At 31.7% G+C, this 12,873-nt stretch overlaps 1 protein-coding gene across 1 annotated transcript in view; it reads left to right on the top strand.

Moving 5' to 3' along the window:
- LOC134683398 (bridge-like lipid transfer protein family member 3B) overlaps positions 1-11,306 on the top strand; it is a 55,360-nt gene extending 44,054 nt beyond the window's left edge. The window contains exons 11-18 of the mRNA XM_063542680.1: positions 1,029-1,135; positions 4,773-4,841; positions 5,194-6,283; positions 6,757-7,325; positions 8,061-8,217; positions 8,704-8,987; positions 9,333-9,441; positions 10,420-11,306. Coding sequence (XP_063398750.1) covers positions 1,029-1,135; positions 4,773-4,841; positions 5,194-6,283; positions 6,757-7,325; positions 8,061-8,217; positions 8,704-8,987; positions 9,333-9,441; positions 10,420-10,904 — 2,870 coding nt within the window. The 3' untranslated portion in view covers positions 10,905-11,306. The remainder of the gene's footprint in view (positions 1-1,028; positions 1,136-4,772; positions 4,842-5,193; positions 6,284-6,756; positions 7,326-8,060; positions 8,218-8,703; positions 8,988-9,332; positions 9,442-10,419) is intronic.
- The last annotated feature ends 1,567 nt before the right edge of the window (positions 11,307-12,873 follow it).

Genomic DNA, 12,873 nt, shown 5'->3' with positions numbered 1-12,873 from the left:
ATATGCAAATGAATATATCAAACATTTGTTACTGTGGATTCATTATTTTTCGTTGGATACCAATTCTTATTGGGTTTCGTGGATACAGGTGAACCACAAATTTAAATGTTCAACGAACAACATTTTTTCAATAGACTTTGTATACAGAGATTGCCATAAACCTTAAAAACCAAATATCAACAAAAATGCATGTCAGCAATCCACGAAAATTGATACCCACGAAAATAAATGAATCCACAGTATTTCAGGTTGAATTTTTTTTAATGCAAAGTATGTACATTGTAACTGTTTAAAAACTGAGTACTATGAGAACACTACAAAACAGACCAAAATTCATCTTTTATTTGATATTTGAATGTTCCAAAATTAATACATTTAAGTCTTAAACATATGTACATGTATACATGCATAAGGTCCATTCCTATTCAACACATCTCATATTATAAAATTTAAAATCACCTATGGTTTAAATAAAGGTGAAACAGTATACTACGTAAGAAAGTTTCCATCATATAGTTAGTTAGAAAATGTCAGAACTTTGCCATAGTCAGGTCCAGTATCTCTGAGTTTCTGGTTCCGCATTTTAGACTGTTTTGGATTTTGGAATATTTCATTTCATAGCAACAACAAAATGTAGGGAAACAGGGAATTTCTACATCAGATATTAAAGTTTTCATATTCAAGTTTCTTGGTAAAAATTTTAAATTTATTTTTTTATAGTGGCAACTGTCAGAGAAATCTTATAATTTTTCTTTAAACTAGGATGGACATGGACCGTTGGACGGGACTTGTACTTATCCAATAACAAGGCAGTTTTATTTTGACCAAGTTTTTTATGGAAAACTTTTAATAGTGACAACCTATGGCTAAGACCAAGCATTCCAAGTCCAAGATTTCTTTATACAGGCTTTTGACCAAGTTTTAAGAAATACTCTTCTATAGTGACAACCAGGCTGAATTAAGTATTACTTTATATTTTTCTGTGTTTCATCGATGCCTACTTTGAATTTCAATCATTTTTTTTTCAGTGCCACATGCTAACCTATATATTTTGATCAACCCAATTAGACTGATGGTGGATTATCTAACTTTGTTGTGGACTAACTACTTCCTGTTAAACCTGGCTCAAAGTATGGTAAGTCAGTTGTACCAACTATTTTGTGATATTTTTATTTGATTAAATTCCGTGTGGTGAACCAACGCCTGTGAAATCGTTTTGGTAGAGTCCCTGAAGTGGATACCTTGGTATGCCGGGTTGTCAAATAATGCAAATGAATGCAATCCTTAAATAATAATTAAAATTGACAACAACACTTCAAAGGATCTGCAATTTTATTATCTATGTCAACATGTTTCACCTGCAAGGCAGGCGTCTTCAGGACTTTTATTTGATTAGATACTTTAATATAAAGATAAAAACTACAATTTTTAAAAAAGAAGATGTGGTATGATTGCCAATGAGCTGACTCTCCACAAGAGACCAAAATGACACAGAAATTAACAACTATATAAGTCAATGCACAGCCTTCAACAATGAGCAATTAGCCCATACCCCATAGTCAGCTATTAAAGGTCCTTAAATGACAATGTGAAACAATTCAAACGAGAAAACTAACGGCCTAATTAGTTAGTTGAATCACCAAAATTAACTTTTAATACAAAATGGTACAAGTGCCAAGGAGACAAATAGGTCAAAATATGGCTTGCAACATGTAGTATAGGCTCATGCTTAACTGCAAGCTATATGGGGCCCCAAAATGACAGATGTAAAAAAATTCAATCAGGAAAACCAATGGTCAATGAGAAACACCTATGAACCACACCAACAAACGAAAACCACTAAACAAGAGACTCCTATAAAAATGCAGTGGGTTTGAATGTTTTATCCACCAACCTTCACATTAACCTTAAACACTAGTGTAACATAAAAAAGCACTATAAAATATCAATTGAAGTGACTTATTACAGAGATCACAAAGACATGAAAACAAAAGCATACACTAAAGGTATATTCAAAGATCTTATTGCAACATTAATAATAGGTTACATTTTTTTTTAAAGTTTCTTCAATGAGTTGTTGCCTTTAACTGCTGATATTTTACCTTTTTATCAGAACAAGTGAACACTGAACACAACTGAATTTTTGTAAATGACAATTAAAAGCATTCTTGCTTTAGTTTGCTATCATTGCTTTCTTGAAAACTACAAAAGATAAAGATAAATTAAGCAGTAATATCATTAGCAAAATATGATCTACTTATAAGTCAACATGATAGAATTTGTTGATCAACTTCATCACTATAAGGTTTTAGATATAACCCACTTTTATTATGCCACCCACTGTTTAGTTATCTATGTTGTGTTTTGTGTACTGTTGTTGGTCTGTTGGTCTTTTTCTTTTTTAGCCTTGGCTTTGTCTGTTTATTTTGGACTGATGAGTTTGATTATGTCCTTTTGAAATCTTTCGCCTCTCTTTAATAGTTATCTATATTCTGAATATTGTACTAGTCTGAACGTTGAATCAAACTTTTTATTCTCTTTTTGTTCTTTGTCTAACATGGATAAATAATCCTTTCTTGTATAAAAAAAAAACAAACATAAAAGTAAACAAGCTTCAGTACAAACATTGATTGGGTTTCCTTTATCAATTGTTTATTAGCTGGAACTTTTAATGACATATTTACAAGTTCAGTTGGTACTATGAATTAGTATTTTGATAAATCAGTTGTACTGATAGGATATAATTATAAACAGTCTGCATTTAATTTGCTATTTGCATGTATTTCACTTTTCTGAATTTCCTTTTTTTGTTAGTTTAATCATTGAACTGGTTACTCAATCACGGTTATGGAAAGTAATAGAGTTTATAAAGTTTACCGCTGAAGAATATATATCTTAATTTAAAGTTCTTACAATCGCCCTTAAGAAGTTTGAGATTATGTTTGCCCAGTGAAAATGTGGGATCAGGGGGTAATGTAAGCTTTGCACATACGTGTCTTCAATTAAAGCTTAAATTATCTGTGAATTTATTTTTTTGAATTTTAAGTGATAGATACATTTTCTTGCATCAGATGATAAAAAATGTAACCAAATTTTTAATTAAGATTCTTTAAATACACCATTCATTAATTAACCTATATGCTAATTAACTTAATTGTGGGTGAACTTTAGGAATAAAATTACAAAAAATGTAATGATTATTTTTGCAATTTTTCCAAAAAAAACAACTCTTTGGAATTAAAGGGTAGTGTGTATCTTATTTTATTCTTCACAACTCTGTACATAGAAAATTAAGCAAATCTTGCTTGTTAAATAAACTTAATGCATATACCTAATCAAGTTTTACAATACTTAAGCTAATCAGCATGAACTAACATACTTTAATCTTCTCTGATCCTGTTCAATATTCATCTAATGAAAATTCTTTTGTGAAATCTTTTATCAAATGCTTTCAAATGGTTCACTGTGGAAAAGATGATAATGTCAAACTCTTTGCAGTCTTGGTTTTTAAACATGCTAACTTAATTACGTCTTTATGTAAATTTAAACTTATGTAATAATGCTAATTAAGCTACCTTATAGTGATTTTAAAAGCTTGATATAGAATGTAAATTGTCTACAGTGTCTGTACTGAATGTAAGCATGGTCAAATAATTCATGGATTTGTATTTATTCAGTACAATCAGTTCATGAGAAATATGTCAAACATTTACTGTTTAAATGGGATTTGAGTTCGATACAACTTGCACTCATATTTTAATTCTGGTAAGGTAATTCCTTTCTTTCATCACAATTCACTTAAATACCACAGGAAAATAAGTTTCCCTTGAAATAAAATAAATTTTAATGCCCCACCTACAATAGTAAAGGGGCATTATGTTTTCTGGTCTGTGCGTCTGTTTGTTCATTCACTGTTCGTTCGTTCGTTCGTCTGTCTGTCCTGCTTCAGGTTAAAGTTTTTGGTCAAGGTAGTTTATGATGAAGTCTAATCAAGTTGAAACTTAGTACACATGTTCCCTATGATATGATCTTTCTAAATTTAATTCTTCCTAGATTAGTCAGGTTTGTTGTAGGTATTTAGCACCATTTTCAGTAATATTAGCTATTTTCATTGTAGTCAGTTTTTATTGGTGTAGAGAGTTTTAAAGCACCAAGAGTACAACTGAATTGAGGAAGGAAAATTGGCAATCTTTTTCAATCAATATCACAGTTGAACTGGTAGACAGAATGGAAAATCTTAAAATTTTCATAAACTGTACCGTGTGAAAATATTTTTATGCCCCATTTTTATGCATTATGTTTTCTGGTCTGTGCACCTGATGGCTCGTCCAATGGTTTGTTAGTTTGTCCATTCGTTCATCCTTCTGTCCGGCTTCAGGTTAAAAATTTTGGTTGAGATTGTTTTTGATGAAACTGAAGTCTAACGAATCTACTTGAAACTTAGTTCACATGTTCCCTATGCTATAATATTTCTAATTTTAATGCCAAATTGGAGTTTTTACTCCATTTTCACGTCCACTGAAGATAGAAAAGGGTAGAGCGGACAGGGCATTTCTACACATTCTTGTTGAAATTTGATTACAGAATAAAATAAGATTTTTACAGGTGTGATTTATAAGAAGGGGTGTTTGAAATTTTTTCTCTGTTTGATTTTTTGGCATGCAAGAGTAAAACTGAGCAGGGATTCTCTTTAATATTTCTAGGTTTCGCCTTGATGGAGTCAAAAAGGCAATATAATTTATTAATGAAGTTAATACATTTATTCATTTCAGAATGCAGAACAAGACAGTCAGAAACCACCAGAACATATTGATATCAAACTGGAATCGGTGATGCCAAGAGTAAGTTATTTTTTTTATAAGGGTAATAGAGGGGCAAAAGATACCAGAGGGACATTCAAACTCATATGTCAAAAATGAACAGACAACGCCATGACTAGAAAAAAAAAGACCAATAGACACACAAAAGTACACAAAATTTCACAACATAGAAAACTAAAGTCTAAATGACATGAACCCAAAGAAAGTTTGAGGGTGATCTCAGATTAACTATGGCAACATTTTGTGATACAAGTATATGCAGTCTTTATAGAAAATAATAGCTATTTAAACCATTTTGTCAAAAAATGTACAGCCATGCTTTTCATAATGGAAACTCTTTGTCCTTGATTTTTATTTTTTTTTACATTTATAGTTGATAGTCCGTATTGATGAAAAACTGGGAACAGAATCTGACTGTCCAGCAGGAATGCAGATACAGATTTCTAAACTAACTGGTTCCAATACACGTGTAGAGGAAGGAGATACTTTAAAGGACTTGTCAGATCTCATAAACAATTATAGCGGAGCAAATTTATTTAACAGTGATTCATTCCCAAATGAACAAAATCCCATTGTTACCATTCCAAAACATTTTGAAAATCATGCCAAGATGGCCGACAATGCATTTATTTGTCAGTATGCAAAAGACTTGCTCACTCCAAAACAAACACTTTCTGATATATCCCCAGGACTTGAGATGGGTAAGGAAGCTTTATCTAAACTGCTGAACACTAATACATTAAAACGTAATGCTAATCTGGATTTTTGGAGTTTTACTGCAGATCAAGTTTGGATAGATTTTATTGGTATTGCTAAATCTCGACCTCTACCATTTGTGCAAGCTATTCCTTTAAAGTTTTGGATATGTCGACCACTGACGGTAGATCAATGGTCCCATACATCTAGTCATTTTAAACTTGTGCCAAACGAACAAAGAGACAATAGAACTTTGACAAGTCCAGAGCGTGAAACACGCAAGGCAAGAATGCTTTTGAAGCAATACTATAATGAGGATAAGAAGTCGTGCAATGATGATCTAGAAAACAATAAGGAAAACAAATCTTGTGACAATCCGGAGGGGCGGAGCAATAGTACGGGTGCCAATGGGCATGTGCAATCGAAATTTTTATGTGATATCAATCTATTGGTTCATGTTGGTGGACCAATCAAAGCTCAGATGACTCATTTCCAGTATTTATGTTTACTACGTATCATGGACTCTTTTACAGTCTTTCAGTCCCAGTTAGCAGCCGATATGAACTATTTTGATCAAAGTTCAGCTGCTCCTGTGTTTAGGTTTGCGGTACCAATAATGATTCAGGAATTGGAATTTGCGATGATTTGTCCCTCCATTGTTCAGGCATTGCCTAGCAACCAAGTGGAAATATCAACAGATGATATGTCTACTAATGATAGCAGTTCAATATCAGAAGAAAAATGTAGTTCCCAGCAGCCTCTACCAGGTGAGATCAAAGGTCATATGCATGCTACTGAAATATTTAAGAGATATGTTAGTTTTCCACAGTATTATTGTGTCTTAGTTAGAAATGCCAAACTTTATAAATATTTGATGGTTCCATGAGGAAAATGTTTTATTTTTAAGTTATGAAAAGGGACAAAACTCTAGAATATGCTATAAATAATGAATTAAAGGAAATGTGGAATGTGTCTAACATGTCTATGAGAGAAAAAAACGATCAAAGAGCAGGAAACAGCTGACGGCCACCATTGATTGTATACAGACAAACTGACGTAATAAACATCCCCAAATAAAGGAATCGAATATTCTGAAACAATTTGTTATATAAAAAACTAGATTTCCTAAACCCATAAACATCCTGCTAGTGAAAACAAATTTGCATTAAAAATGAACATATAAAATTGCTAAATGAATTTGTCTGTCATGCATAACAACAGTATTTTTTTTTTCTTTCAGATAATCAGGGTTTAGGTATTGACTTTTATCCTAATGAAGACACATCACTACAAGTTCATCCTGTGATAACCAAATCTCTTAGTGATTCAACAATACAGTGTCACATGTTAGAGGGTAACATTCAAGGTCAAATACCAGAGATTGAAGTTACCCAGAATCTAAATGTTTATTCAAACTCAGAAGTGAACTTGACTACTCAAGGTCATAGTTACAGTTCTACACGAACAAATGATTCAGGTTACGGTTCAGAAAATAAGTTTAGGCCAACTGCAGGCAAAGCAAATAAAATGAAAAAGTCCTTTGCAACAGCCATGTTTAGCTTGACAGACAAAATAAAAAATCTTGCAGACGACAGCAGCTCAAATGCTGATGAAGATACACTGTCGATAAAAACTGATAATTCAGATGATGACACAGATTTTGAAATGTTAACTTTTGATGAGAATGAGTTTCCAGTATTCTCACATCATAAAAACAGGTCAGAAACCGGGTCAGAGACAGACACTCAGGATGGTATGTCAACCATGGGAGCAGAACTGGATGCTGCTGTTGCTAAAGGCAGAGAACAGGTAAAAAGTTATAAAAAATAAATGTTTTTTTCCTTCCTCAACTTTACTACTATATAAATAATGTGCATTACCAACAACTGTAAAGATGAGTGAATTTATAATACAAGGATTATATTTTGATAGAATTAATAACCTAATTTAATAAACAATAGATAAAAGAAAGTATGATATGAGTGCCTATGAGAAATCTTTGCATCCAAGTCACGTTTTGTAAAAGTAAACCATAATGATTATAGGTCAAAGTACGGTTATATACAGCAATCAGCATGCTATAAAGGGCCCCAAAACTGACAAGTGTTAAACTGTTCAAATTTGGAAAACCAACAGTCTAATCTATATAAAAAACAAGAAACATTTATGAACCAGACAAACAACAACTACTGGACATCAGATTCCTGACTTAGGACATTGGCAAACAAATGTAGAGCGTTGAAATATTTTTAAATATTTTTTTATGATGAATGAATTTTATTGTTTATGTAATGAAACTTGAGGCTTTAGGATGCTCTGATAAGAATGATATGAACACTTAAAAATGACAATATAATGTCTAAAAAATGTAATTAGTATCAACTTTTATCTGAACTCACTATAAGTAAACTTTTATAAATACCATATGCCATCTTGAGGATATTTTAAGTAGCATCTGTATATATTAACAATGTAAGAATATGATCTTGTTTAATGTTTATGTAACATTTTGAAATGTAACTAAATAATTTCCTGTGTTTTCAGATTTCTGTGATACTATATAAATTGTGTCAGCTCGAACTGATACTTCAAAGTGATGGGTTGGATACTACAGCAAGGATACAGTCACAGAAACTGCTAACCACTCAGCCTGGTAACATGTGTTACGAAAAGTTCTTTTCTACTTTTGTATCAAGGAAAGGTATGTAGGAGAAACTAACTCTCTAACCACACAGCCTGGAAACATGTATATGTATGTATGTTCTATATCTCCCTTCTTTTATAGGAGAACCACCAAGGAGAACATTTAATGCACTGTTATGAAAACATGGACTTTTGTTTCAAGAAAAGCATATTATAGAAGCTTTGAGGCCACATCAGTTTAAAACTTAGTACACATGTTCATTATGATTAGGACTTACATGTAGTAAAATATATTCTTAATTAAAGTTTGGCCCAGATTTCACAGTTCAATGAACATGGAAATGTGATAGCGTAAAGTCTGTTCATTCTCAGGTTCAAGTTTTTTGTTAAGGAAGTTTACCATCAAGTTGTGGTCATATCTACTTGAAACTTCATGATATGATTACATGTTCTTTTTTAACAAGCAAAATTATATATTCGTTTGTCATGATCAACAGACTTGAATTGACCTTAAAAGGGAAAAATTATATTTCATATTTTTCAGGTTTTATGCATACTATGGCAGACAATACAGATGATACTTCTAAATCATCATTTCCTGTCAGATTCAAACTGGTTTCTGGTCCCTCTGTACCAGAAGCTTGTCTACAGCATGGGATACCTAAACCTACAGTGGAAACCAGTTTAATGGATGTCAGGGCTCAGAATTTTGGACTGAAGTTTACAATGTCAGGCCTTACTAGCATGATGACCTTTATAGAGGACACGGTCAGCTCTGTTGCCACGCCGATGCATGTAGATGTTGACAGATTCTTATTGACATTACAGGTAATAATGTTTTAGGATTAAGCAAATAACATTAAGGGGCAATGTTTTAAATTGTATGTACTGTTATGCCCTTGCTGCGGCTTATGTCACAAATTTTTGTTATCCTTACCTTGAGCTTGCCTCAACCAAATCTTATTAAACTTAATAATAGAGCTTATTAATACAAAACACAGATCAAGTTGTGTTCCTTTTACCATAAGGGAGATGTTAAAAAGATTAAACAGGAATGCTCTATTTTGCCTCTAAGGTTTTTCAATAGTGTCACCCAACATTCTCCAAGTTGATAAAAAGTCAACATGAACTGTAAAAACATTCTACTTATAATCAACTTTTTCATTATGGCAGGATGATGCAGTGCCGGTCATTCAGGAGTCTGAAGTTCCACCCGTCACAGAACTCATGATTAGTAGGCTGAAAATAACCAGAGGTCAGGATGGAGTGCTCCATCTCAAAGGTAATCCATTCTGCTTAAGATAAAATAAAGTAGGTGTCTTATGACGCACAACTTGCATTGACTTTTTGAATCTTTACAATTGACCATGTGGTCACCTAAATGATTGAGTGTTAAAGCAAATGTAAATTTGGTATATTTTGGATTTCTCCTGCAAAATTCAGAAACAACGTATTAATGAATATTTTATACAGTTGAATTCTTTTGTTACCAATAATATAGCTGTTCACATAAGGTTTCATGTTAACTTGTCAAAATATATTCCATTTTGTTGGAAATACTATGAAAATACTTTTGTTTGTTGATGCCAGGATTTGTTTGTTAGTGAAAGTTCTGAAAAATTGAGAACAAAATTTAATATTGATGGCCACTAGTAAGAAAGGTCATAAGGGACAAACAATATTTAGGTGAAAGAACCTGGATTCCTTGTTGTTCTAATGAAATTAGAACTGCATCTGAAGTTGCTGTTATTTGTAAATTATAGATTCTGTCCAGAAATAATGACAATAAATATAACAACATGGTAAACTGTAGACCAAATTCAGGATACTTTATTACGCATTAAGCCTTTTTTATCCCAATTCATAGTGGTTTTATTGTGCAATTTTCAAATATATTTGATGTAGTTGGACCATATTTCCAATTTTTTTTCTTGTGTTATTCCCTTATTGTAAAAGTCATGAAAGTTATTTGATTTTACAGTATATAAAAAAGAAGATGTGGTATGATTGCCAATGAGACAACTATCCACAAAAGACCAAAATGACACAAACATTAACAACTATAGGTCACCGTATGGCCTTCAACAATGAGCAAAGCCCATACTGCATAATTCAGATTTCAAGATTACAAATGAAAAGCAATAGAATTTTGTTTTACCACTGTTTGACAAGTAATACAATTTAACCTTTTGTTGCTATTTCAGCTTTTTCCAGAAAATAAACTGCCTACTTTTGATTAAATTTTTTAATTTTTGTGTAGGTCAAACAAAAGGTGAAGACAATATAAAGGAAACAGCAAAACTCACAGAAGATGCAGAAGTTGAAAGGAATAATCATGCAGACGACAACATTGATCAAAAATGGAAAACAATTTCAGAAGAAAATAGAGACCTTAAAATTTTATTGGACGAAATGTCATTGCAAAAATTAAAATTGCAAGAAAAAGTTGATGCAATATCTATGGAACTAACAACAAAATGTGACACTCTTCAAGAAGAGAACAAATCACTTGAGGAACATTTAACAAAAATGTCACAGCTGACAAACTCTAAGATTGAAATGGGCATTAGTGGTATTGAGAATGAAAATTTGAAATTACAAGAAAGAGTGATGTCTTTAGAAGATGAAGTGAAGCATGTAAATCAGGAAAAAGAATCTTTGATCTCTACTTTAAAACTCATGCAAGATGAGTTGATGCAGTCAGAACAGCTGCACCATAAACGCACATTGTCAAATACGTCATAGCATAGTAGAATTACATTCCAAAAACGAGTTTGTACTTACGGTTTTATTCATGTGGCATTACACTAATTTATCCATATCTGCTTCATTTATAATTTATTTTGTACAGTATTGGTATATAATAGCATAAAAAAACACTTTGAGTGAAATAGCCATAAAAAAATCAGTGACTTTTTAAATTGATTTTCATTCATTTAAAAAAAAAAAAGGAAATTTGCACAATTTGTTTTTCTGTATATTGATATTCAATCACATAAAGGGAGAAAACGATAGCAATAATTTGTATTTCAATTTTAGAGGCTTTAATAAAGTAGGGAAGCTCTTTTTATAAGGCACATTTAGTATAAAATCTCCATATCTATGGAAACACAAAATTAAATATACACAGTCACAATTTGATAAAAGTTATCCTTTTCTTATTATTCCCAAACTAGAAAAAAAAACTGACATAGAAGTTGAGAAACTTTTTGTCAGGATTTTTTTATTTATTTATCTGAAATATTGATAAGCATTAAAGTGAAATAAGATTACATTTAAATATGTATTAGGAGTGGTTCATAGCATTTAGTCAAAGCACCTATTCTGTTGCAGGTGATTTTTTTTTGCTTCAGTAAATTGTTAATATAGCCAAAACCAAACCTCATTTTCAGAGGGAAACTTGGTTAGCTTATACTCATAGAAAAAAACCCAGGTTTTATAAAATTATAAACACAATAAACACTTACACGATATACATTATAAAATTGAGACTGGAAATACTTTTCAGAATGAAAAATAATATGCAATATGTGTTTAATAATTATTATATATTATTTTAATTAATGTATAAAATATGTAAATCATATTTAATAATTTTATAACAGTATTAATGTAAATGTAGTCTACAAAATATATAGTATTTGTTTACCTTTGCAGAACAAATATAGTGATTTTTTTTCCATTTTGTTCTCATTTTCTTCAGTATGTTTGTTTTGTTATCTGTGAAATTATTTATTAATTGCAATTACTGATTGTGTGTGTTGCCAATATAAGAGATATATGTAACAGGAAACAAATCCTTGGTAAGAACTATATACTTGACTATACAAGGCAAATTGGAATAGTTTGTATTGGCATATTGTGTTGGGTCTAACAATATTACGACTCAGTAAACTCATAGTTATATTGTATTCACCCTGTAAGGGCTAGTTTAGTGTTATGTTTTACAGACTGTTTAGGGTTAGAATTTATTAGTATAGCTCTGTATCAGTTAGGAACCTTTAGATAAAAGTAGAAATTATACATGCTATGCTGAAAATAATGAGTGCCATATCAGGAAGCAGGGCATGTTTATCCACCAGAGAACATACATACAATCCTACGCTTTAGAGTTCATGTTGCTTAGTCAGTAATTTTCTGTGTGATCGTTTGTGGATCATTGTTTGTCCTTTTTCGTGTAGAATATTGTGAATGTTTTAATTTGGCTTTTGTATTTTCTGCCTCGCTTTCAGTTCTGATTATTGTTGCCCTCATGATTTTCTTACTTTTAGTTTCTATATATTTGTTAATTTGTCAGTAAGGAGCAATCAATTATAGTTTAACATAGGGAGATGTCCAATTATCAATGTTACAACAATCAATCCGTGACTAATGGAGATGGATGTAAACAACATCAGGTCTTCAACAATGATCACTGACATCACTACATGTAAAACAATTAAAACAGTAAATCACCAGCCTGATTTATGCTAAAATAATGAACGAAACAAACATGATAGACAGCAATCAACACCATAAAACACATTACAGTCTCATTACTTTGGACAGACATACACAGAATTTGGCTTTGTTAGACATGTTTGTGAGCTTGCAACCTTCAACCTAATCTTGTACGGTTGAATAACAGCAAATAATGAGAACACACTGCAACAGTTTGAGTCAACAGATTGGCATAAAGCAAAAATGAACAACCAATAAAAAGACACACAAAGTA

This window comes from Mytilus trossulus, chromosome 9 (assembly GCF_036588685.1).
Source record: "Mytilus trossulus isolate FHL-02 chromosome 9, PNRI_Mtr1.1.1.hap1, whole genome shotgun sequence".
Taxonomy (NCBI): domain Eukaryota; kingdom Metazoa; phylum Mollusca; class Bivalvia; order Mytilida; family Mytilidae; genus Mytilus; species Mytilus trossulus.
This window is presented reverse-complemented; position numbering and strand designations above follow the sequence as displayed.